The sequence below is a fragment of the Lynx rufus genome, unplaced genomic scaffold, assembly GCF_022079265.1.
Source record: "Lynx rufus isolate CCGP_SWC_20201006 ecotype Redwood Valley unplaced genomic scaffold, mLynRuf1.p SCAF_2, whole genome shotgun sequence".
Taxonomy (NCBI): domain Eukaryota; kingdom Metazoa; phylum Chordata; class Mammalia; order Carnivora; family Felidae; genus Lynx; species Lynx rufus.
In genome coordinates, this window is record NW_025814834.1 from 6883863 (window position 1) to 6910181 (window position 26319).

At 50.2% G+C, this 26319-nt stretch overlaps 1 protein-coding gene across 2 annotated transcripts in view; it reads right to left on the reverse strand.

Annotated features, from left to right (window-relative positions):
* INPP5D (inositol polyphosphate-5-phosphatase D) overlaps window positions 1-26319 on the reverse strand; it is a 123267-nt gene that overhangs the window by 18634 nt on the left and 78314 nt on the right. For both annotated transcript variants that reach the window (XM_047083386.1, XM_047083387.1), the window contains exons 10-19: window positions 21901-22007; window positions 19650-19752; window positions 17173-17369; window positions 16593-16710; window positions 11715-11811; window positions 11052-11190; window positions 9229-9337; window positions 8954-9042; window positions 4903-4984; window positions 1311-1400 (exon numbers count right to left, since the gene is read on the reverse strand). In XM_047083386.1, the coding sequence (XP_046939342.1) occupies window positions 1311-1400; window positions 4903-4984; window positions 8954-9042; window positions 9229-9337; window positions 11052-11190; window positions 11715-11811; window positions 16593-16710; window positions 17173-17369; window positions 19650-19752; window positions 21901-22007 (1131 nt within the window). The remainder of the gene's footprint in view (window positions 1-1310; window positions 1401-4902; window positions 4985-8953; window positions 9043-9228; window positions 9338-11051; window positions 11191-11714; window positions 11812-16592; window positions 16711-17172; window positions 17370-19649; window positions 19753-21900; window positions 22008-26319) is intronic.

The window sequence follows — 26319 nt, forward strand, 5'->3', positions numbered from 1 at the left end:
CGAGGGTGTGATGGCATCAGCCACCCCATCAAAGCTGCAGGAACTCAGAGAGATGGGAGATGGGTGAGAGGCCTGGGAGACATGGAAGGTTCTGGAAAGACAGTGCTCAGAGCTAGCATGGAGACAGGGTGGTGGATTAAGGCTGTGTGGAGAGGGGAGGTCACGCTGCTAGAGTAGATGTTAGACCCAACAGCATGGAGAGGAGTGTCCCAGAAAGACAGTACTCCAGTCATGCCCACCATCCTTCATGGCATGAAGGACACACAGTAATACAGGTTATTCCTACCTGCATTGAGCCCCCCACTCAACCTTCCTAAATTAGCCCGGACTGTCTGCTGACCACAGAAGAGGGGTGGGGGAGGGTTACAGAGGAGGTGACAACATGGCTCCCCAGTCACCCAGGCCCAGGCTGGATGCACCACAGAGAACACCAGACCCCTGCTGGGATAACGGTGGCCTGGTGAGCCGGGCTGAGCTGGATTACTTGAAAATTTACCTGCAGATCTAAGTATTATTTACTCTAGCATTTCCCAAACTCAGTCACCACATCCCACCCTTACAATGTTCACCATCTCCGCCCACCGTGCACCCACGTGAATGCTGACTTAATATTTTCTTTAAATAGACTCACTGTTTAAACTTAGGCAAACATGTTTAAGTAAGAAAGGACACCACGAGACTGAATGAAAAGCCAGCATGGCTTGCCTTTACACAGAAGAGACAGATGCAAAACATGTCAAAATAAACGCATTACTCTCGAATGTTCATCCGTGGCCCACTCGGAATGGCCTTTGGTGGTGGACATGCCACACCTTGGATAAACATTCACTTACTCAACTTTTTAAATTTTGTTTTAAAAAACATTTTAGGTTTATTTATTCATCTGAGGGAGAGAAAGTAAGCAGGGGAGGGGCAGGGAGAGAGGGAGAGAGAAAATCCCAAGCAGGCTCCAGGCTGTCGGCACAGAGCCCGATGGGGGCCCAAACCCACGAACCGTGGGATCATGACCCGAGCCGAAACCAAGAGACAGACTTGGCGGCTTAACTGAATGAGCCACCCAGGTGCCCCTCGTTTACTCAATGTTAAGGACTGGATTCAAACTGAGGCTCAGAAAGCTGACGTATCTGCCAAAGAGAACAAGCAAATGCTCTGCACTGAAACCATGATACGGCCTGACATGGACTGTGGACTCGTCTGGAAGGATGAGCCCCCATCTACCACGGACAACAGATTGCTGCAATCAGAAGATGAGTGCCCGAAGCCTCTTGTCATCGAGGACGACAGAGGGACGGACACCATCCACCACTTACCGTTCTTGGAGACAAACTGGGAGGTGACTCCTGCCTCAAATGTGGCAAAAACAGGGCTGTGGTCACTTGTCATGATGTCGCTGGTGCTGCCTGCAGGGGAGGGAAGGAATTTCTGAGCAGGGAAGGAGAATTCCTTTCTGGTCAAACCAAGGAGGTCAAACCCATGGTAGAAATCAACTTGTACCTATGGAAGCCTCCAGAAATTTCATGATTTTATACCTGTTAGTCCACTGGCCTTCCACAACCACGCTCAAAAGTCTCAGTGGAAGTAGGTGACACTCTCTCCTCCGTGGCAAAAATGGGCCTGTGCTAGTTTTTCCTCGAGACACACGAGTTTTTAAATAGATCGTGGAGCGTTCGGACTTTTCTGGTCTCAGCACTTTGTTGCACCGATGAGCTCACGGCCCAGTGTGGGACGGGGATTCAGGTCACCGAGCTCATCAGCAACTGACTTGGTGCCTTCCCCCATCCCACAATGCCTCGTAGGATTGGGAGACAGTGGAACGTGCAGTGTAGACAGAGCGTAGACAACTCTTTTGAGGAACATGGCGCTTGGAGGGACATGCCAGTGAGGCATGTCTGGAGGGCGTAAGGGAAAGAACACAGCTCTAGAAATACCGAGTTCTAAGTGCTTATAATAGAGCCACGTGGAGCTGTCCGGCTGGGTACTCGAGGCTGGAGATTTATCTTTAGGTTTGGAGTCACGATGTTGGGTGGAAGCAGAAGTCATGAGGATGTTTGGGCTCCACAGGGGAGGTGTGCAGGAGGCCCAAGCTACACCGGCCAGTGATGGGCAAAGAGAAATAGCACAGGAGACCAAGAAGGCAGGAAGGCGATTTACATCCTTTCCTATAAAGTGTTAATAAATCAGCAAGACAAAGGGCAACAGCTCACCCTTCAACCCACCAAAGGACACGGGCAGAAAATTCCAAAAGAAATACGGATGGCTACCGAACATGGAAAATCATGCTCACTTGCTAACAACCATCTGAAACAACGAGACAGAATGAAAGAAGAGAACACGGAGGAAGGCGGGGGTACTGGTCTGGGGAAGGAAGAAGGGATGGAGGAGAGGGGCCAGGAGAGGGGGAGGACACCCCTTCTCTGAGACAGAAGGGAAAAGGTAGGAAGGGTGCCAGCCTAAGTCACATTTGGATGTAGACAGGAAGAAGTCAGGGAGGGTCCAGTGCTGTGTGAAGCAGGGAGGCGGGGGAATCAGGACGAGCGTGGGGTGTTCTAGCGACAAGTTAGAGGGTAGACCAGCGTTTTTAACAATATTTACATACGTATCAAGCAGAACAGCACTAGCAGTATGAGATGCCTGTGCCCCGAAAACTGGGAGGGCGATGGTTACCTGGGTGGCCTCTCTGTAACCACACACTGTATGCCCCCCTCCCACAGTGAGTCTGGGCTTGGCTTTGTGGCTTCTTTTGGCCAGCGGGACATTAGGAAATGTGAGACAAGCAGAGACTCGAAAAGCTCTTCCACATCTGGGACCCCCGGGACCAGGAAGAAGCCTGGACTAGCCTGCTGGGTGATGAACACAGCCGAGTTACCACCATCGCCCCTGTTGACAGCTAGCTAACCAGCCAACCAACCCCCAGTTTGGGTGGGCTCCTGGCCTGAGTGCGCCCGCCCAACACCAAAGAGAGCAGAGAGGAACAGTCCCAAGTCCAGCCCAGAGAACTGTAAGCTGTCAAGTTTTAGGGCAGTTTGTTACGCAGCAGATTAACTGATACATCTTATTTATGTTAATCACCATAAGACTCAAGCTCCCAGCTGACCCCCATTTCCTGAGCTCTGGACATTCATTCCCTTCTCTTTCCTAGTTTCTTGCTCAGTCCCAAATCATTAAACTCTTCCTCCACACCCTCCGGCATTCAGTGAAATATCATTAGCAAAATTCCCTACGTCTTCAACTTTCCCTTCACATTCTATACCTGGTCCTTCCTCGGAAAATACCACAGCGTCTCAACTAAGGGCTATTTGTCTGCTTTGTCCCATATGTGGGTCCAGAAAGTGGGAAGGTGTGTCCCCTTTGCTCCTCAATGCCACTTCCAGACCAATCTCCCTCCGTTTTCCTAAAAATCTCCACTATGGAGTTTTTTGGACGCCAAGCTTAAAGAGCTTCAAAGCGCAGTAATGCTACAAGCCAGTACTTTCTCCCGAATCGCCACAGAGACCTGCTGAATAAGGCAGACGGTGGCATCTTCCTAGAGACAAGAATTGGCAGGACTCATGGAGTTGCAGGATGTAGGAAAGAGGCACCACTGAGAAATGGGATGATTGACAACGGGTGGGATAGGAGTCTTCATTGGTCTTGAACGCGGAATAATTCTTTGGCTGTGGCTATGGGGGTGGGATGCTTTTCTGCACACCTAAAGTGTGAAGTTTGTCTAGTGAAGTCATTTCTGGGAGACAGAGCTCAGGTGCTAGGGGACTGTGGGGTGCATTCCTTCCCAGGGTAGTCGCTTTGCTCCCCTCTGGGCATCAGGAGGCATGGGCAAAAAAGAAAAAGGAATGGAAATCAGTTCAACCTGTTGGGACCGGACTTAAACACGGGTGTTTGCTGGTCCCCAGAGAGAGGATGGGAGCCACAAGGGTGGCCACTGGGCAGCAGCAAGAACCTCCCTTTGGTGGGTGGGGTAGGGGTGAGGTCATCAACAGTCCACCAGGGGTCTCAGGCCAGTGACTTGGGATGGGAACAAGGATGGCCCTCCTTTGGATGTCACTGCCTGAAAATCTGCAATGTTTCAAAAATAATATCACAATGGTCAGTCAGTGAAGTGTTCAAGGTAGTTCTGCTCTGAATTTTTAAAATTTATTTTGTATTTATTCTGAGAGACAACGTGAGCGGGAGAGGGGCAGAGAGAGGAAGAGAGAGAGGGAGACACAGAAGCCGAAGCAGGCTCCAGGCTCTGAGCTGTCAGCACAAAGCGCGACATGGGGCTCGAATTCACGAAACCGTGAGATCATGACCTGAGCCGAAACCAAGAGTCAGACGCTTAACTGACGGAGCCACCCAGGCGCCCCTGCTCTGAATTTCTAAGTACACAGTGCAGAAGAGTTCCAAATAATGGGAATTAAGACGTAGCCTTTAAGAATGAGCACTCAAGCAATTATGAATTCCTTCAGTATATCTTAAACTTCTAGAGTCAATAATTATTGAATTGTTTTGCTAACTTTTTCATAATTATTTATTTTAATATTGCATATTATAACTTTCTCATCAATGTAACTCAATTTATCTTTAAATCTCCATAAATACATACGCGTATACCCATGGTATATGTTAGGTTGAACCATATGAATTTCCAATAGTTGACTATTTCTGACCTACAAAAATACCACTTTCGTGTGGTTCAAACCTAACGCGTTTTCAGAACAAGTCTGGGTTTCTTTTAAGAGGGGCTCCTTAATTCTGGTGTTTCCCAGATCAGAAGACACTTGTCATGCTGCAGCCTGAGACACGAGAGGATACGTCAGCTCCTTCGGGTCACCTGACCAGGGCTGCAGGGACTTCTCCCATTTCACAGAGACGGACTGCAGCCCGTTAGTTTCAGGGAGTCGAAGCTCCCAGCTTGTCACTCACCGTAGGACTGACAGACCACGTGCACCAGCGGGTAAGACTTCCAGAGGACTCGGTCACACCAGGAAGGCAGGTTGTATTTCATCTGTAAATCACAGGCACGAGTTTTGTGAGATGCCTGCTAGTCTATTTAATAGGTAAGTCAGTAAAAGAAAAGATTAACATGTGGCCTCTGTAATCCTTGAATTCACGTGCTGTTGGAGCTTTATAGATTTTCCCCATAGGTGGCCTTCAAGCCTTTTCATTTGCCTTAAGTCCTGAGTCCACTGCTGCCCCCACACCGTCAGATGCCTTGGATTCCTGCTTTGGAAGATCGACTCACTTGACCATGTGCTCATACCTATCCTCCGCATTATTTCAGAAGTTCCTGTTTTTATCTTCTCTTTTTTTTCTGACTCAGGTGAACCCCACACATGGGTACTTTCAACGCAGCCTCTGCTTATCTTCTCCAGCTCCTTACTTTAATAACACACTCCAGCCACCCCTCCCATCCACACAGCCATCCACCTCTCTACTTATCCAGCCAGCCAAGCATCTACTTATCCATCCATCCATCCATCCATCCATCCATCCTTTCACACAGCCATCCACCTCTCTACTTATCCCGTCAGTCAGCCACCTACTTATTCACCCAACTACCTGCCCATCTACCCATCCACCCACCTACCTACTCATTCACATATCCATCCACCCATCTGCATATCCATGTAACCATCCAATCAGTCAAACAAAATGTATTAAGACAAGCCCTCTCCCGGGCTACACTGGCAAGCGAGATGCTCACTGGGTGTGACAGACAAGGCACATTGGCAATATCCTTTATCCCTTTAAGTTCTAGCCCTTTCTGCTCTGCCTATATATTTTTTTTATTTTTTTTATGTTTATTTATTATTGAGAGACAGACACAGAGCGTGAGCAGGGGAGGGTTAGAGAGAGGTGGGAGACACAGAATCTGAAGCAGGCTCCAGGCTCTGAGCTGTCAGCACAGAGCCCCACGCGGGGCTCAAACCCACAAACCGCGAGATCATGACCTGAGCCGAAGTCGGTTGCCCGACCGACTGAGCCACCCAGGCGCCCCTCTGCTCTGCCTATAAATGTAAAGGTACTCATCATACAAGAGCCTACCCCTGCCATCCCTTTCAATCACTTTCCTCTTTTTATCAATTTTCTTTCAAGAGTGTTCTATTCTCATTGCCTCTGCTTTTGGACCACCCATTTAGTTTTTTAAACTTGAGGTAAAACTTACACACAGTAAAGGGTACTAACCTCAAGTATACAGCTTGAGGAATTTTTATTTGTACACACCCATTTAACCACTACCCAGATCAAGATATAGAAAATCTCCATCATCTCAAAAGGTTCCCTCATGTGCCTCTGTATCCATACCACCACCTTGTAGAGGTGAACGTTATGGTGACTAATGCCTCTACTGATTAATTTTGCTTAAACTTGAACTTATAAATGGATTCACTCAGTACATATCATTTGATGTCTGGCTCCTTTCACCTATACTGTTGTCTGTAGAAGTTTATTTGCTGCACTGCTGTGGTTGTATTCCACTGTATGTACATACTGCATTTATCTACTCTACTACTGACAGAAATAGGGCTGTTCCCAGTATTTGGACATTGTGAACAAAGCTGCAATAAACATTCCTGTATCTTCCTCTTGACAAACAAATGTACTACTCCAAAGTGGGAATTACCAGATCACAGGGTAGATTAGTTTCATAGGTGCTGCCACACTGTTCCTCTTAGCGTTACAGTCCTCAGCACTGGCTGCCTCAAGAATGACTAGCGGAACTTTACAAAGATACAGAAGGCGGGGCCTGCCCCAGGGCTCTTGCATCAGAGCCTCCGGGGATGAGGCCCAGAGAGCTGCATTTCTGGAAAGCGTCACCAGAGTCCTCTGCACCCACTTGGTAAAAAGCGACCCTCATCCTCCTGAAGTCTGGATTTCACCTCCAAGACTCTGCAAACTGTTGTTCAAGTCCAGTAAACCCTCTGGGCCACAAAGCCAGCTCCTCGGGCATGGTTCACGTGCAGGGCACATGCTCTCCCAGACTCGTACTCCACACTGGCCACCACTGATCCTTGACAGTCTCTCACCCCCGGCTTCTGTGGTGCTGAGATGCCTGGCTGGTCCTCCGGCCACCTACGCGAGCACTCATGTCCCATCTCCTTCCTTGTGTCTGCTTCTTCCTCTCGCCTTCGAACACGGGTGGCCCCCAAACCTGCCCATGGTTGTTCTCTTTGCATCCTTCACTTACTCCCCGACAACTCACCCACCCCCACGGCTGTGCCCATGTTCTCTGCGGGCACAACTCCCCAATCTATGACCCAGTCCTTGTGTCTCCAGCGTCATCTACTATTCTCAACTGTCTTCCAGAGGTTTCCTCTGAGATCGTCGGCTAATATCACACACTAAGTCTGAAGACAAGCTCTATTTACCCCTCCAAGCCTGCTCCGCCTTCTGATTTTCATTTCTATCAATGGCAATCAGATCTGCCAACACGTCCTTTCTTTCCTCTTGCTTTTCATGGTCCGGTTCTGACTCAGGCCCCGGTTGCTCAGCTGGAAGGACCATACGGCCTCCTCGCTGGTTCCCTGTATTCTCATCCTCTACACAGAGGCAGACCGGCCTGTGCTGTAGGTCGCTGCCATGCTGCCAGCCCCCGGCAGAACTTTCAGTGGCTTCCTGATGCCCGTCAAACAGATTAAAACTTTAACTTGGCATCTAGGACCTCCCTCACCCCAGCTAAACCCCCGTCTCTTTCTCCGCATGCTCGAGTCAACCTGGACACGGCCTCACTGCCCCCCCACGTCCCCACGGACCTGCCCTGACAGTGCTAGGGGGCTGCAGGTACACAGCAGCCAGTGGACAACTCACGAGCAGGTGTCTTGCCCTGCGGGTCTCGGCCTCATTCCTGGCAGCGGACCTGGATCTCCTCTCTTCCTCTGTCTAGTTTCCTCCATTGGCTCCTGCTTTGTTTTGGCATCACCCTCCCCCTTGAAGTTCTCCTCTTGCCCCGAGCCCTCTGGCAACATTCTGAACTGCTCTCCACTTCCTTAGGTCTCCAGTAACCCCAGAAACTGGGGAACACGCCATTCCGCACCTGTAACCCCTCAGGGCCTGGCCAGGGCGCTGGCTTCCCTCGGTCAGGACCCAGAAGGTGATGGAGGCCAGAATTTCCTGTCTCCCTATCTGTCCCAGCAATTCTTTCAAATGGAAATAAGCCTCATCCCTTGTCCTGTCCACTTTGGAAATCCAAGCCGTCCCTCAGGCACCAGCCCTGGGCCCTTTGGAGAAGCCTCTCCTGATCTTTCCTTGCCCGGTAGGTCATGTCCTTCTCTGACTGCTCCTCTGTGCATTTGGCAACATCATGTTCTATCTCTGGTTAGTCGCTGTGTGTTGTCTCATCATCTTTGATCTCCTACCACCTAGGAGAGTGCCTAGCCCATCACAGGTCATCAGTAAGTATCTGCTGAGCAAGAACGAATGAAGGTTTTATTGCAGCTTCCCTGAAACACCATTCCTTGGAACACGAGGGGCCTCATAACATAATTGGTATTCCATGACCAATTGAGTTTGGCACACAAATTTCACTGCGGAGAACCACAATGCTCACAAACCTGTAAAGGCTCTGGTAAGTCCTGCAGCAAAGAAGCTTGTTTACTGATGATTCACTTGGCAGATGAGCAAATAGATTTGATCACAGAACTTTGGAAAGAGCTTCAGGACCCAGTTATAGAAATACTTTAAACCCTCTCAGAATCTTAGACTATCTGGACAGAAGGTAAATCCTCAGTGTCACGAGTCCGGTTCCTCGTCATCGGCAAGTGTGGCTGCCCAGCCTCTCCTTAGAAGAGGTTTTTGCTCAGTGATGCCAATCAACACGTGATTGCTAATTTTCCTTTTCTTCCTGTTGCCTAGCGGACGAGGATGCTCAACGGTTCCCTGCTCGTCTTTGTGGGAACGGACACAAGAGGGGAGAGATGTGCAAGGGGGTGGTGATGGAGGGTCAGGGTGACGCCTGTGAAGAGAACTCACTCACCCCTGTGGCTTTCTGCTTAGTGTAGGCGTATTTGTCCCGAGTCAGTCTTTCAAAACGGTAGGTGGGCGCGAACGTGATTTCTTCCTCCTCTGAAATCAAACAAAACCTTGGTTTCTGCTGTGATCCCTGTTTCACATCTGGCCACACTGCCTTCCTCTCCAGGCATAGTCCTTCCCCGCACCCCACCCCACCCCCAACCCCGGGAGGATATTCCAGGAAAAGGGGAGACGGCGATGGCTGGAGAGGGCCCAGGAACAGAGAGCCGCAGCTCTTACCAAAGTGCAGGAAGACTTTCTGCTCCTTCCTCTCCATCAGCAGCTGGTCGTGGGACAGGAGGTCTGCGTACTGCTGCTGCTTGATCTTCTGGACAATGGTTTCTGCCTCCTGGAGCAAGGACACAGCCGGGCCACTGGTGACACGTCCCCCATCCCAAACAGGAGGAGGCCCATCCCCACCCACCTGCCTGGAGCCGCGGACTCTGCACCAGACCCTGGTCCTGCGGCAGCCCGGTTGGCTTTCCTTAGCACTCAACTGTTTTTTGCTTTTTTTAAACGTTTATTTATTTTGAGAGAGACAGAGAGAGAGAGAGAGAGATAGCGAGCGCGTGCGCACGCAAAAGCACGAGTGGGGGAGGGGCAGACAGAGAGGGAGAGAGAATCCCAAGCAGGCTCCGTGCTATCAGCACAGAGCCCGATGTGGGGCTCAAGCTCACGAACCGCGAGATCACGATCTGAGTTGAAATCAAGAGTCAGACACTTAACCGACTGAGCCACCCAGGTGCCCCTGGCACTCAACTGTTTATAAGGAAAACTCCACAAAAGTAGTTAACTGTCAACCTGATAATACAAGCTTTGGCCGTTCCAAATTTGTAGAGGGACATTTTACTTTTTCACACGGACTTTTAGTATTCTTTTTGTTAACACTTCATTAGCGGGTAGGTATGTTTCCCTTGCTGTCTATGGGAACCGAGGCAGCTTGTTGTGAGGCCGTGGAAGGAGTTGAAACCCCAGCCCCTGAATCTGTGGGCATCGGGACTCCCTGATCCGGGCCTGAACTCCCAAGAGTCAGCGCGGCATCAGTGGGATGGAATCCAGCCGTCCTTTCTCCCCAGACTGTTACCTCTGCCCTGGTGAATGCCCTTGGCAGACCTCCCGGTGAGGAAACTTGTGGGGTTCCTTCCTAGTCCTCTCCCGTCTGCCACGAGGGAGGGAGTGGTGGGGACGTAAGGGGCATAAACAGACCCTCGGTTCCTCCTCAGTCTCTGCCGAGCCTCTGGGGCAGCAAGAGGGAGAGGCGAGATGCTTGGGGAAACGTGGGGGAAGAGGAGTGAGAAGGTCTGCGCTCAATCCCAACTCCCACTGGTCAGAAACTGACTCCAGGCTATTTCTTAGCCTGTCGGTGCCCCAGGGTTCTTGCCTCTCTGCTTCTGCCCTCACGGGATGTGGTATGAAGGTTCTCCATCCCTGGCGGGGACGTTCAAGCTGTAACCAAGGTCTCTGGGCAGACTGCACGGCTCTGCACCCAGGCCTGCACCCCCCACCTTCCCGGACAACACTTTGCTCTGCCTGAGCGAGCGAGGCATGTCTGTGTTAGGTGGCCCTTCTGACCACTGCTCAGTGGACCGTGCCTGGGCATCCAACGTAAGTAACTTCTTCCTTAGCTGGCCAGTGACCAGCATCTAGGCAGAAAGTTGTGCTGGTCTCCTCAGACCTTAACAGTTCCTGGAGATCTTGGCCGAGCCACTGGAGGACCAGAACGGCTGGGGCAGTTGTGTGGGAACTAAGTGTGAGCAGCGGTAAAGTGTAAAGAAAGGCAGGGGTTCCATGACAGAACAGCAGAAGAGTGCCGAGTCCCAGAAGGGGAGTAGTTGCCTTGGCCCAGCTCAGTCTGTGCCTCCACGGCCCCATGCCCTCAGCTCACTCAAGGGAGCCTCTGTCCCATGAAGCCCCAGCCCCAGCCCCAGGTGGGCAGCTCCTTCCCCAGGTGGATGGCCCTTTCCCCAGGTGAACCACTCCTTCCCCAGATGGGCAGCTCCTTCCCAGGCGGGTGGCCCCTTCCCCAGGTGGACAGTTCTTTCCCCAGGTGGGCAGCTCCTTACCCAGGTGGGAAGGTCCACACGGTAGTTCAGATCACCAAGCCAGAAGAGGTGCGTAAAGCGGTGAGTGATGTTAAAAGGACTCAGTTTTTTGTCTCCCAGAGCCAGAAACCGGAGAATGTTCATATAGTTTTGGTTTCGCCTATTTAAATGAAAAAGCAGCCATGTAGCATGAGGCCGTTGGTCCCTTACGTCACCACGGTACAGGAAATCAGAGGGAGCTTGGGGGGACTGAGCCTTAACTCTCCGGCCCCTGCTGCAGTGAACCACCTGCACGTGCAGGTGGGGCACAGCCAGGATGCAAAGGGCCTTTCAGGCAGAAATGGGAACACATGGCAGGGGGCCTCCCGGAGCATCCTTTCAGCAGGGAACTGGGATCATGATTATTCTAAATAGCTGTCTTTGTGCCTGGGCCAAATGAGCCGCATGGGCTTTGTCTGTAAGGATGCCCGGATGAGGCTTTTCCCTTTAGAAATGGAGCGGGACTTAGGCACCTATCAGATGAATGACGTAAGGAAATGTGTGTTCCATCCTCCCGACAAAATTCACCCACACGAGAGGTCACTCCTGTGCCACAGTTACGGGAAAAGCCGAGGGCTGAACAGTAGTTCTGGCGTTTAGGGATGTGCGGTCTGCCTGGGCCTCCCGGGAAAGGAGCTCCATTACCTGAGTTTCTTTTCGCTTCCAGAAGTCAAATGGCTGTTAACAAAGCCCAAGGAGGTTCCGTTGAACATAAATGACACCCCCACGGCTCCCTTGTTCCCTAAAGGGAGGGGAGAGGGAAGAAGTCAGTCACACAGGCAAGTTTACCAAGTGGCGGGAAATCAAGGTGAAGCAATATTCTTAATAAAGAGGGAGAGGGGCGCCTGGGTGGCTCAGTCGGTTAAGCGTCCGACTTCGGCTCAGGTCACGATCTCACGGTCTGTGAGTTCGAGCCCCGCGTCGGGCTCTGTGCTGACAGCTCAGAGCCTGGAGCCCGTTTCAGATTCTGTGTCTCCCTCTCTCTCTGCCCCTCCCCTGCTCATGCTCTGTCTCTCTCTGTCTCAAAAATAAATAAAAACATTTAAAAAAAAATAAAGAGGGAGAGAAGCAGGTGTGTGAAAGAGATGGACAAAGGCAGAACAGCTCCATCTGGAGTGGGAGATTCAGCAGGTGGCAGGAACTGGGGTGGGGGTGGGGGGTGCAAGACATTCCTCCAGGACAAGAAAACCGGGTAAATGGCCTGCAGCCTTGAGAGATTTCAGCACAGTGCAGGGAGGAGGCTGCTGGTCTGAGCTGTCCGGGTATCTCCCTCTAGGGGAGTTATCAGTTACCCCAGAAAGAAGCCTTGGGAAGATTCAGAAAAAAGAGCCCAGGGCTGGGGGGGGGCTGACCTTCCAGGTTCCTGGTGGGACCAAAACTTGAGACCACCTCTTTTTCTTCAATTTTTTTTTTTTTTAATGTTTATTTATTTTCGAGAGAGAGACACAGAGAACAAGCAGGGAAGGGGCAGAGAGAGACACACAGAATCGAAGCGGGCTCCAGGCTCCAAGCTGTCAGCACAGAGCCCGACGCGGGGCTCGAACTCACAAACTGCAAGATCGTGACCTGAGCCGAATCGGACGCTTCACCGACTGAGCCACCCAGGTGCCCCCACCTCTTTTTCTTAATTTCAATCTATTCTAGACTAGCGGTTCTCAAAGTGTGTTCCCCAAACAGCCACAGCAGCATCGCCAACAACCGTCAGAAGTGCAAATTCTCAGGCCCCACCCCGGACGTGCCGAATGGGAAATTCTGGGGGTGGGGCCCGGGAATCTGGGTTAAACAAGCCCTGTAGGTCAGGGGTAGGCAAACGCTAGCCCACTGCCAGAGAAAATGATCTTTACATTTGTAAAGAGTTGGGGGGGGGGAAATCAAAAGATTTGGTGACACAGTAAAATGATACGAAGTTCAAATCTCAGAGTCCATAAGGAACATTTTATTGGAACACAGCTATGCCCACAGAGCTGAGTAGTTGCAACAGAGGCGGCATGATCTGCAGAGCCTGAAATATTTACTGTCTGGCCTTTTAGAGGCAAGTTTCCCAACCCCTGCTGTAGGACATTCTAACACACACGGAAGCCTGAAAAGCTGCTCTGGCCAATACCGTAGGCTTGAGCTGTGCACACACTGAACACTTGGACTGTGGCTGGTCCCAACTGAGGTGGGCTTGAATGCAACAGAGGCATTGGAATTTATAAGCCTCAGTAAGAAAAACAGAACGTAGGGGGCACTTGGGTGGTGCAGTCGGTTAAGTGACTCTTGACCTCGGCTCAGGTCATGATCTCTCGGTTCGTGAGTTCGAGCCCCGTGTCGGGCTCTGTGCTGGTGGTGCGGACCCTGCTTGGGATTCTGTCTCTCCTCCTCTCTGCTTCTCGCCCACTTGTTCTCTCTCTCTTCCCCTCTCTCAAATAAATAAAACTTAAAAAAGAATTAAAAAAAAAGAAAAACAATATGAAATAATTACTCATTTTCATATTGACTATCTATGGAAATGGTAATATATGTACATTTTTAATTTATTTATTTATTTTGAGAGAGACAGCCAAGTTGGGGAGGGGCAGAGATACAGGGAGAGAGAGAGAATCCCAAGCAGGCTCCACGCTGCCAACGCAGAACCCGATATGGGGCTCGAACCCATGAAGTGCAGAGATCATGACCTGAGCCGAAACTGAGCGTCGGACACATAACCGACTGAGCCACCCAGGTGCCCAGAAATGGTAATATTTTGAGTGAATGAGGTTTGATAAAATGCTAACTAAAACCGACTTCACCCGTTTCCTTTTACTTTCTTGAATGTGGCTCCTGGCAAATTCGTAACCACCTACACGGCTCACCTTCTGACCGGGCTGGACAGCGCTGGCTGGAGCCCAAGTTGAAGAACCTCAGAGATCCTGCGCCCTGCCTCCTCTGGACCGGCGTCTGCCCTGGGTCCATCGTGGGACCACGATGGGTGGCCCAGCTCCCCTGCCCCCCAGGGAGCCTCTCTTTCCAGCTTTCTCCCCATCCTGCAGTGTGGCCTGGGCTTAAATCCCTGCTCATCACTTTCCTGCCCTTGTGCTAGGGACAGGTTAAGAAATGTCACTGTAGCCTCCAGCATCTTGTGAATGGGTCCAACGACAGTCCTTGTCCCCACAGGGCATTTATCTTAAATGGGATAATACTCATAAAGCAGTTAGCTCTTGGCCATGAACATGTACGTTCTCAAAAAGGCCTTAGTTCTTCTAAGGTGACGTCCACCAGCATTAGCCAACCAGCATTCCCCGAGCTCTGCCCCATGTTGACCATGGCTGGGAACCATTTGAGGGGAGCAGTAGAGAGAGTAGAGGCCAGCCCCAGGGTTGGGGGAGGAAGGGAGGAGCTGGTGCATAGGAACCCCTTGGCCTCCAAGCTACCCGCTAATGGCCACGAAGCTCGGACTCTGCCCAGACCTCATACCTCCCTCTCTGGCCTTGCCCCCGACATCCACTAGAGCTGCGGCCCAGGGGCCTCAGGGCCTTTGCTTCACTTTTCCTGCTGTGTGAACACTACCCATACTGACCCTTCCTTACCCCCGGGACTTGAGTCCTTCTCAGAGAGACCCCTGGACCCACCCCCATCTCAAGTAGAACTGGGGCCTCACTGCCCTGTGCACCTTGCCAGCACGCTTACTCCTAGAAACCATCTTACTGTCTGTCTATCCATGCAAGCAGGCTGCTGTCTGCGTGGTCACTTGCCCAGCGCATAGCACCGCACTGGGGGACACGGTGTCAGCTCTGTAGTGATGAATGAGAGCTGGGGCAGCAGCCGGAGGCGAGGTCTGGCTGAGGTGTGGTTTTATCTTGTAGCAGGGGGTCCAAGCACCTTAGGTCTGTTGGGAAGGGGCCGGGGAAGGGAGACGGGCAGCCCAGGCAGGATGCAGCAAGGAAAGACAGGTTCCTGGGCAGCAGAAGGGCGTGGGCTTTGACAGGGCAGCTACGGAGACAGGAAGGAAGGGGGCAAGTGGGTGTGGACACGGGCAGCTTGCGGTTTGTCAGCAGAAAAGCCGAGAGCTCTCAACATCCTGTTGTCTCTGGGACTCTGTCCTGTCCCTGACTCCAACCACCAGAAACCACTAGCCTTGCCCTCAACTCCACCCACGGCCCGCGTGGGTGCATCTGCCCACACACACTCACCGACAGACTCGCACATGCACTTGCGAACAGACCTGCGTGTGCACTCACACACACAGACTCACACGGACTCGGACTCGAACATGCAGACTTGCACACACACTCAAGCACAGACTTACACATATAGACCCGCATGTACACTCACACACACGTACTCAGACTTGCGTACGAGGTAGACTCGTACATATAGACACACACACAATCACACCTTTACACCCACACGAAGACTCACACTCACAAACACACTCCTGAAGTCTCCGGCTCTTAATTCAATTCTCTGAGGTGCCCTGACAGGTCCCCACAGGCTCACCGCTAAAACCAGCATTTCCACATCCAACCTGAGTCCTTCTAGAACTACACCAGGGGTTGAAAACATAAAGCCCGTGGGCAGGGGCGCCTGGATGGCTCAGTCGGTTAAGCGTCCGACTTCGGCTCAGGTCATGATCTCACAGTTGGTGGGCTGGAGCCCCACATCGGGCTCTGTGCTGACAGCTCAGAGCCTGGAGCCTGCTTCACATTCTGTGTCTCCCTCTCTCTCTGCCCCTCCCCCCACTCACACTCTCTCTGTCTCTCAAAAAAAAAAAAAAAATTAAAAAAAATAGTAATAAGAGGGGCACCTGGATGGCTCAGTCGGTTAAGCGTCCGACTTCGGCTCAGGTCATGATGTCACGGTTTGTGGACTGGAGTCCTGCGTTGGGCTCTGTACTGACCGCTCAGAGCCTGGCGCCTGCTTCGGATTCTGTGTCTCCCTCTCTCTGCCCCTCCCCCGCTCGTGCTCTGTCTCTCTCTGTCTCTCAAAAATGAAAATCGTCAAAAAAATTTCAAAAAAACGTAGGAATAAAAAATTTGTTTAAAAGCCTGTGAGCCAAATTGAGCCCCGACCTGTGTCTGTAGGCAAAGCTTTCTGGAACACAGCTACTCCCATTCAAGTTCGTGCTACCCACGGTTTCTTTTGTGTCGTGGCTGCAGGGGTAAGGAGCAGCACGGACCCATAGAGCCTAAAACATTTGCCATCTGGCCCTTTACAGCAAGTCCATCAAGCCCTGTCCTAGGTCCTGGACTCTCAAGGTGGGGGTCTTTGGGGCCAGCAGCATGACACCACTTGGGAGCTGGCTGGAAACTCAGAATGTCAGGCTCCGCCTGAGACCTGCTAAGTCAGAGCCTGCATTTTGGCCAGATCCCCAGCAGCTCTGGGGTAGACCCCAGATGGGCTTAGGCTGGAGGAATCAACCATTCCGGCTGCCCGGGACCGAGGGGATCCCAGGAAGTGAGGCTCAGTTTTCCACCCAGGGATGTCGCTGTTGGTGGGGACGGGATGGGCACACGAGTGGAGCCGGGGACACGCAGCGGGGGAGCGCGGCCACTCCCTGCTCACCCAGCGTGTTGGCGATGCCCGTCTTCACGTTGTCGGTGCAGATGTGACTGATGCGGTTCTCATGCTCCGGCTTGGCCAGCACCACGATTCGGATATTCCAGAGGGTGTGGATGGCAACCTGGAGGGGAGCACAACATGGTGACCCTTGGCCCGGGCATGGTGCTTGACCGCCCGGCAAGGGATTCCCACCCAGCCCTCACCCCCGAGGTGCCGGGAACCTGTCTAGGACCCCCAAGCTTCACGAAGCCTCCTAATGATGCCTTGCAGGTGCAACAAAGTTGAAGAACCAGGACTGGTAAGATTTCAGTGAAGCAAGAGTGACCTACAAGCAGGGGCAGGGAAGAAGGGACGTGCTAGTGATTTTCAGCAACGCCCACGGACCCCAATTTCAGAACAGGTGCCCCTCTCTGGCCCTGGAAGGTAACGGTGGTGGTGGAGAACGACCAAGGAACATTCAGGCATCTTTGGAAATTGAGAGAGGAGACAGGCTGAGCCCACCCTTGCCTCTGAGATGCTCCTGGCCAGCCTCGCAAAGCCCACTGCCCCTGAGTCCCACCCAGCGCCCTGGCCAGGTGCTCACTGTTTTAAAAGTCATGCTGGTGATTTCTTGCAGGGAGTGTCTGAGTATCTCCAGCCACTCCTTCTCTCCCAGGGGGTCCTCCTGGGTGCCGATCACGTAGATGTCATGGGGGATGTAATCGGCAGAATCATCCCGAGTCTTTCCCTGCCCCTTGGAGAGAAACCAGGACGTGATCTTCTTGGGAGGGGGGGCGTTACCTTCAACAGCAAAACCCAACACCAAGTGAGTCAAAGGCACATCAGGAGAATTCAAAACACAGGTGGGGGAAGTATGCAGGGCAGGAAGTTCACACAGTCACTGAAAAGCATTTGGGTCACCCAACAAAGTACTGTAGATAGAGAATTAGGTACTAATTGTTCCCAGGATGTCAGGTAGGGTCAGAGTGCAGTAACGTTTCTTTGTAAAGAGAACATGAACTTTTAAAGATGAGAACTAGTACCTGAAGATGCCATATGGTGCCTTGAACGAGTGGCACAAGATGTCAAACACCGTCCTAGTCTTTGGGGCTAACTTAGTGACTGAGACAGTCCTTGAGCAATGTACATTCCATTGGCAACGACAGCCCAGCAGGCTGGCAGGTTTGGGATGGGGGCTTTTAGCCCAGGGTTGGGAGACAACAGGGACTTCCTTGCAAAACAGAGACATCTCAGTTGAAAACTAAGAGCCAAAGAAACAGGAAGAGTGTGGAGACCTCCTCCATTTTCATTTCAAAAAATGAGTCAAAGCAACTCAATAAAGAAACGATGAAAGACATTTCTCCTCGAAACACCCTTCAAGATTGAGTAAACTTTTCCCCCAAGGAGATAACCCTCTTGGCTCACAAGTGCCAAGAACCGACGTGACCTGACTGCCATCATTCTGTTCTCTGCCATGGTTCGTGGTGGGACTGTAGACCCCGGGGCCGGTGGTCTCTGCTTGGGGAAAGCCTCCCACCCACCCACCCAGCCAGCCAGCCAGCTCCTTCCACACTGTCTTCTGTGTGAAGGGCACTCCCTCCAGTTGGGAACAGGATGGGCTTAACCACGTCCAGCCAATCTAAGACCTCCATGCTCACAGAGGAAACACGAGAGGGACAGCGTACCCGCATGCACGAACCCGAGCGGAGAGCTGATAGAATCAGGCGGCCAGCAAGAAATACTAGAGAGGACAGAAGAGGACACAGGTCCCCAGGAATGGGCCAGAGTTCTACTTCAGGGCTACTCTGGCCCCTGGAAAAAAATCTGGGCATGAAGGCCTGGTGGCTTGTGGAATCTGGGTCAGCGACTCTCCTGACTTCCCTGTTGGAAGACTAGCCCACTCTCCACTCAGCCGACAGTCCAGGACTAGCAAATTACGTTCTCATTTCCAGATCACTTCCTGTCCCTCCATGAAGGGCTGCCACTCACCCTACTCCTCCCAGAGGACACTGCTAGGTGACTACTAGCCGTGTCAGATGGCAGAGGCTGACTCCGCTCTGGACAGTGCGGGGAGGAGAGACACCCAATTAAATTAAAATATCAGATAAACAACAGATAACTTTTAGAGGAAGTCTGTCCCAGGCAATATCTGTTCAACTAAAATTCAAAATTGACTAGACATCCTGTACCTACTTAGTTTTTCTCTAGCTGAAAACTTACACTAAATAATTAGTATGACTTATATTTAGTGTGATATATTTAGTATATAAATGTATTAGTATTTAAGTATATAGTACATGGTTAGTAAATATATATATATATATATATATATATATATATTTGGTGCATATTTAGTACTTATTTCTAGCTGAATACTTACACTAAGTAATTAGTATATGTTACATTTAGTGTGATATATTTAGTGTATATATATTAGTATATAAATATACAGTACATGGTTATAACTATATATTTGGTGTATATTTAGTACTTATTTCTAGCTGAATACTTCCACTACCTGGTACAACCTATATTCAGTATAATATATATTAACATATAATATGTATCCGTATATAAATATATATAGTATATATTTAGCATAATATATATTTAGTATGTATTTATTTCTACCTAGATACCAATACTAAAAAACTGTGCCGTTTATATGAAATTCAAATGCAATTGGGCATCAGAGCTCTCTCTTCCTCTCAGTAAATCTGACGAGCGAGTTCTCTCTTCCAGGCCTGAGGCCCCCTGGCGAGCTGCTTAAGGCTGGCAGGTGCCCAAGAGCCCCGTCACCCATATATGCAGTTTCCCTAACACTTTCCAGCTTAGACATGCCAGGTAACCCAGCCCAGCTGCTCTTGGGGCATGAGAATCCCAGAGCTCATTTCTCTCATCCATTGTCTCGGGAAAAGTCCACAATTCCCTAGAAAGGAGGCTGCGTAGATGGGCTGGGGAGTGGGGGCGGGAGGAGGACAGGTGTCCCCCACCCATCTGCAGATGCCCGAGGCAGCAAAGCAGAACCCAGAGGGAGGGGATGGGAGGAAGCGGATGGGGGTGGGGGGCATGTGGACCCACCCATGTTCCAGGTGCCGATGAAGATGGTGATCATGTCCGGCTCCGCCTGCTCCGAGTGCTTATTCTTCATCTGCTGGAGAAGCTGACAGAAGCCTTCTCTCTTCTAGGGATGGAAGGGCAGACAGACTCAGAAAGGCCTCCACCTCCCTGCACATTACACTTTCAAAGGGCTTGGTCAGCTTCAAGAAAACTGAGAGGGGCGCAAATCAGTACGAACTTGCAGGAGAGCAATCTGGAAATGTGGGTCCAAAGTCTTAAGGAAGTGGCTTCTGACTGCCATTCCTCTGCAAGGACCTGACTCTAAGAACCACCAGGAAACGTGCAAAGACCCAACTGTGTCACGGGGACCGTAGCGCGCACTTCAACACAGAAAAAATTACAAACGACCTCAGTGTCCAATCCTAGGAAGCAAATTAATAATCGTATTATGAGTCATCCACATGCCAGATAGAATACCGTAGGGTTTACAAGTTTTGGTGCAGAAATACTTTCTCAACAAGCATAGATGTCCAAACTATATTGTTAGGTGGGAAAAGTCAGTTGACAAAACAGTATGAATAGCACTGTTGCATTTTTATAAAAACACAAACAAAAACCATCCAGAAAGACAGAGTCCAAAGTCTACTAGTAGCACAGGTGTGTTTTCATTTTAAATGTTTTGCTTATTTGTTATTTTTCCACCAACGAGAATAGATTACTTATTTATTTGCTTGTTTTCCAGTTTATTTCTTTATTTAGGGAGACAGAGAGAGAATCAGCAGAAGGGGCAGAGAGAGGGGCACAGAGGATCCTGAGCGGGTTCTGTGCTGACAGCAGAAACAACAGACAGCAGAGCCCCAACGTGGGGCTCAAACTCACAAACCACAAGATCGTGAGTTGAGCCAAAGTCAGATGCTTAACCGACTGAGCCACCCAGGCACCCCAAGAATAGACTACGTATTTAATGAAGGAAAATTTAGATCAAGGAAGCTAACAAGAAAAGAACAGATGAAAGCTGTCAGAGTCTCCTTCATAGTCTTCACTGAGTTGTCCCGGGTACCTGGGTATACAGCAGGGGACAAAGCAGTGCAGCTCTCTCAGAGCGTGCTGTCAAGGGCAGGCTGAAAAAGCACACACACACATATTTCAGGTTATACCATATGAAATTACCAATACGTGCCTGTTTCACACCTGCAGAGATGGCAATTTCATTCGATTCACCCTAATAATTGCAAATCCCAGGTAATCACTTCTGAAGAAACCAGCTCACAGGACGTTGTGAGGACTGTCATTATGGAAACCTGTCTTTAGTTACGTACGAATGGCTCCAAATTTGGTGCCTCGGTTTACTGCTGTGTCTCAATCCTGAGCTTGCAGCAACGGGCAGAATTGGTTTTGGGATCTGTGTCCCCGTACGCAGAATGACGCCCAGCCACGCGTTCTTTCTCTCCACCTCCCCCCGCCCCTTCACTGTCATGCCTCTGAGTTCTTCCCACCCTCTCAGCCAGCTCTGGGCACCTTCGGGCCTCCCACTGGCCTCCCACCAGCCCACCCCTGCCACTTCATCCACGGGGCACGTGAAAGAAGCCAGGTCCTGGCACTTGGTAAGCTAAGCTGGGAGCCCTTGTCCCTCTGTCTTCCCGTGGTGCTAACACACAGTCAGCCAACAATCTGATGTGATTAGAGCACTTTGTGCCCTGCCTCACGTGAGCCATATATTAACGGGTGAACAGTAAGGCCAACGTGGAGGGTTTCAGTCCCTGGGTGCGATGTCGTAGCAGAGGGATCAGATCATACGGAAGCCGGACTCTGGCTACACAGAGGCCCCCCGCAATGCCCAAAGACCCTGAGGATTTCCATCAGCCGGCACCACCTCCTGTTCCAGGAGCCAGTCCTGGTGGGACGTCTCACTCCTGCAGAGTGGGGCAAAATGCAGACACGGAAGGAGTGCTGGCTGGTATTTGGAGCTAAATCTGAGGTGCCCCAGAGGGCTTCTGAGTCCAGCCCAGAGAAGAGAAAAGGTCTCCCAGTGGGGCTCAGGGTGGGATAAGGCACAAGTGATCAAGGACGCGCCCACTCGGGGGCAAGCTGTTCAAATCCCAGCAGACCTGGGACGTGTCCCAATCTCCCCGGGACTGGTTTTCCCAGGTGGGAAGGGGGCTGTGAGAACCAAGTGAGCTAATGGTGCAAATTTCCAGGCACAAGCAAGCCTCAAAAGACACATGTCCCTCACTCCCCTCCTGACCCATCTAAGTAGTTTGTCATCACTCACTTTGGAATCAGCAAAAACATATTCTTTCCGCAAGGTCTTCTCCTTCTCAGTTTCCACCAAAATCACCAACTTGTTCAGAAACTTCTGAGACTTGATGAGCTGCAGGACTTAAGAGAAATGAAAGTGAATTTATTCACTCATCCACTTATCACACTACAATATGTACAGTCTACGCTATATTCTGCCACCTGATCAACAACAATCCTGACTTCCCATCCCCAGGTGAGCACCAAATTTATGCCTAATCTCCTAATTCCCTTTGCTCCTGGCTGTTCTTCTGGACAAGGGCTCATGCTTGAGAAGGGTGGTGCTTTGTACAAGCAAGAGGCAGCCTGGCCAAAGCAGAGACAGTATGAAGTGTCACCTTTTCATGTTCCTCCTTTGCTTTCTCTCCTCCTCCCTACCTCCGTTCCTTCCTTCTTTTGCTTTGCTTTTAGTGTCTAAATTAAAATTGTTCACTTCTATCAACAACCAAGACTCAAATTGTTCTACAAGATTTTTTACAAACATTAGTATCCCCCCCACCCCACCTCCCTCCAATGTCCTCCTACCGACAGGCAGCCACGTTCAACTCCCTTAATGGATTCTTTGGGAACTTTACTGTCTCTAAATAACATGCTTATATTACGTCTTGGTGTTTCAGTTTTAGATATTTCCTATTGCATATCGACTTCCCACTACAGAAGATGAAGGTTTAGATCTCTTTCAACCTGTTTCCCTTCTCACACTCCTCTCCCCCTACTAATGCGTAATTACAGTCCCCTCCTCATCTTCCACTGCTTGCCTTTTCCTACACAACTTTGTTTTTCCTGGAGTTAATAATTGCCATGTTTTTTTTTTTCCATTGGTCCTAACCCTCCTAGTATGTAACTCTCTTTTTCCTGTAATTAAACACTTTTAGCAGGTTTGCCATCCTGGGAAAGCCTCTCCCAGAGCCTCTGGGCCCTCTCTTCTCTGGGCTGGGGACCTCTAAGCCTCACGCATAGCCATTACCTTAGAACTTCCCTCTCCATCATTCAGGAATTCACTCACTTGTCTCTCTTGTACTGGATCCCATTTCTCAGCTATCACGTCTTCCTCTTTCTTGCTTTATGCCCAAGTTTTGGTAGAGCAACATCTCTAAAAGTTTTCCAAAAGGGAATGGGTAATAACTTTTGGAGGCCTGGCATGCCTGAAAACCCTACCTTCACACTTCAGAATAATTTTCCTCAGGACTCTCCCTTTGGAGAACTTGCTCTATCATGTCTAGTTTTGGGCACTGCTGCTGACAAACTCCAAGTCATTTGGATATACCTGTCTGCAGAAGAGTTAACCTGGGAGGCCTGACCACCATCCTTGGAAAGATGCTTGCAAGGTGGTTGTTGAAGGGCATCTGGGAACATGGATTTGGGAAGGGTCCCAGCATCTCCTGACTGATAAGAGCAGCTCACTATCCCCAAACTGTTTCTAAAACAGTATGGTTTATGCTGAACATCCGCTTTCCTCCTGGAAGTCTAGAATTTGGGTATGTGCCAGGCAGAGAGGGTGCCTATGTGACCAGTCGCCAGTAAAAATCCTGCGTGCTGACTTTCTAATGAGCTTCTCTGGTAGATGACATTTCACATGTATAGTCACAACTCACTGGGGGAGTAATTAAGCGTGCCCTTTGTGACTTGTATTGGGAGAGGACTCCTGGAAGCCTGTGCTCGGTTTCCCCATGGAATTCTTCCCATGTGCCCTTTCCTTTTGCTGATTTTGCTTTGAATCCTTTCACTGTAATAAAGCATAGCTGTATGACTTTATGCTGAGTCCTGGGAGGTCTCCTGGTGAGACACTGAACCCAGAGATAGACTTGGGGGGAACCCTGACACAGTCTGTAATCTATCTTTTACCTTGAAGATTTTAGGATCTTTTCTTTGACACGAATGTTGTTAAGAATTTCCAATGCTGTGTGCACCTTAAGGTGGAACAAATTTCCTCTGCTATGCTGGGCACTTTGTGGGCCATTTTCAATTTGGAAACTGGTGTTCAGCTCTGAGAATTTTTCTCATTGTTTCCATTTTCTCTTCCTGACTTATTTTGGTGTTGGACATCTTGGACTGGTCTAATTTTAAATAAGCTCTTCTCTTCTATTTTCCCCTCACTTTGTTCTTTTGTTCTACTTCTGGGAGCCTTCCTCAACTTTATCATTTTACCCTTCCATTCTGTTTTTATTTTTAAAACTTTCTGCTGTAATGTTTTAATTTCCGCTTCCTTATCGTCTTCCCCTCTCTTCCTTCCTCCTTCTACTTTGTTCTCTGGACGTTCCTTTTAAAATAGCACTCTGTTCTTGTTTCATGGTCCAATTTCTTTCAAACTTCATAATTTGCTCCCTCCAAGTTTTTGGTCTTTTTGCTTATTTTTGTCTTGAGTCTCACTGCCCATCCCAGGCTTCCCTTCAATGTCTGGTGATTCTTGGCTGTGTCTTCCAACAGTGACAGAGTCACACTGGGCTTCTGTACTGGGTGGTCTCATGGGCTGACTCTTGGGGAAACCTCTTGATTTTTGCCCCTGGGCTGGTCATGTGCTCTAGAGAAGAATCTTTCAACCTCCTGCCCACAGCGTGTGGACCTGGCTGGCAGCATCCGGGCCAGGCAGGGATGAAGGCTGTGGGATCAACATTCAGAAGTAACTGCTATTTAGTCCTGTGTTTCCAGTGGGTTCCTCGGCCCTTACCAGGCCTGGTGTCCCCCCAGCCTTTACCTTCTCTGGAGAACTAACATCCAGTCTTCTAATGAGTGAGGGGACCTAGAGGGGAGGCTGTGAGGAATGGAGAAAGATCTAGTGGGTCTAACTCTTTTAAAAGAGATTTTCTTCCAATCCTGATGTTTATAATCTCACCTTCACCCCCACTTCTAGGGGCCCCTCACAGTATCAATTCCTGTACCCTTTGTGGGTTCTGTGGTATGAGTCAGGTGTCTCAGTTTTTCCTACTACATGCTTAAAATTGAGTTTTGGTTCCTATAAGTTGGTTATCATTATCCATCTGTTTTTCAGCACTTAGAATTTTGTTGCCATCATTTTCTCACCTGGTCTCTTTGTCCCTGCGAGTTTTGCTTTTAGGAGGGAACTGACAAGTGTATGTTCAACGGCCATCTTGACGGAAATCCCACCCAAGGGAAATCGTGGATGTCCTGTATGCTCAGAAATCCCTTGTCGGCACCGTAAATACCCCATGGTGTGACTCCCACTGCTACCAAGTGGGATCCCCTCAGACTCTTCCTAATCCGCTACTATGAGGCCATGTCTCCTTCCTTCCAAACTCCTGGTTTTCCTTGACATCCATATGCAGGATTGTGTGGCTGCTTCCAAGATGGGACATCTTGCTCGATCAGGATTAGTACTCTACCAGGCCTGGTATGTGGCCCACTTGTCCCCACACCTAGTTAAATAAAACCGGAAGCTCTTTGTGGTTCTCTTCTTTGCCCCTCTACATCCACACATGAGCAGGTGTGAGCAGTTCTACCTTCAGAACATTCCCAACGTCCATCTTTCAACATGTCAAGCCACCACCATGGCACCTGTCTGGTGACTGTCAAGGCCTCCTAATTGGTCTGTCTCCCTGTCTCCCACAATCTACTTTTAGCACAGCAGCCAGAGTTCATCTTCAATGGGATCACACTACTCCCTTTCTTCCAATCTCCTAACAGTGGCTCACTGCCCTTAGAACATACCCGGCTCACCAAGCCCAGGATAGGGGCCCAATCTCCGCACCGTCTGCGCTCCAGCCACTCCAGCCTTCGCACACGCCAAGCTTGCTCCCATCTTGGAAACTCTGCTCAAGGGCTGCTGTCCATGGTGTCTGCATGGCCAGCATCTTCTTGACACTCAGGTGGCAGCTCAAATGGCACCCCTCCATCATTGTCCTATCATCCTGCTTACATTCCCAGCCTAGAGCTTATCACTCCCTGACGCCTTACTGGTTTATATATTTGTGTACTTGGTTATTTTCTCCTCGACCCTTACTTGCATGGAACCTCCCTAAGAACGAGGACCCCCCCCCCCCCGCCCCGGCTTATTCACCTTTGCATCCCCAGCACCTGACACATAATACACCTAGTAACTGCTCAGTGAGTGAATACATTATGGTTTCCTCATACAGCAACTGGCTTTTCCTACGTACAGAAGAGCTCAATGCCAAAGATACCCATGAACATGGTGACTGGAGCAGGGCAAGGAAGCTCCAACACCTGCAGCCGAAGATTTCCTTCAAATGATCAGCACTTTACAGAACCATGATTGGAAACTGTGCCAGGACCGGCTGAAGACACGCCTTATCCCACCAGCGCTCACAATGACCCTACAGGAATTCGTTTCATGGCCATGGACATGGAGTGTGAGTGGTAAAGCCACTATTCAAGGTCAAACCACTACCAAGCTGTGGAGCAAGGATGCAGACAC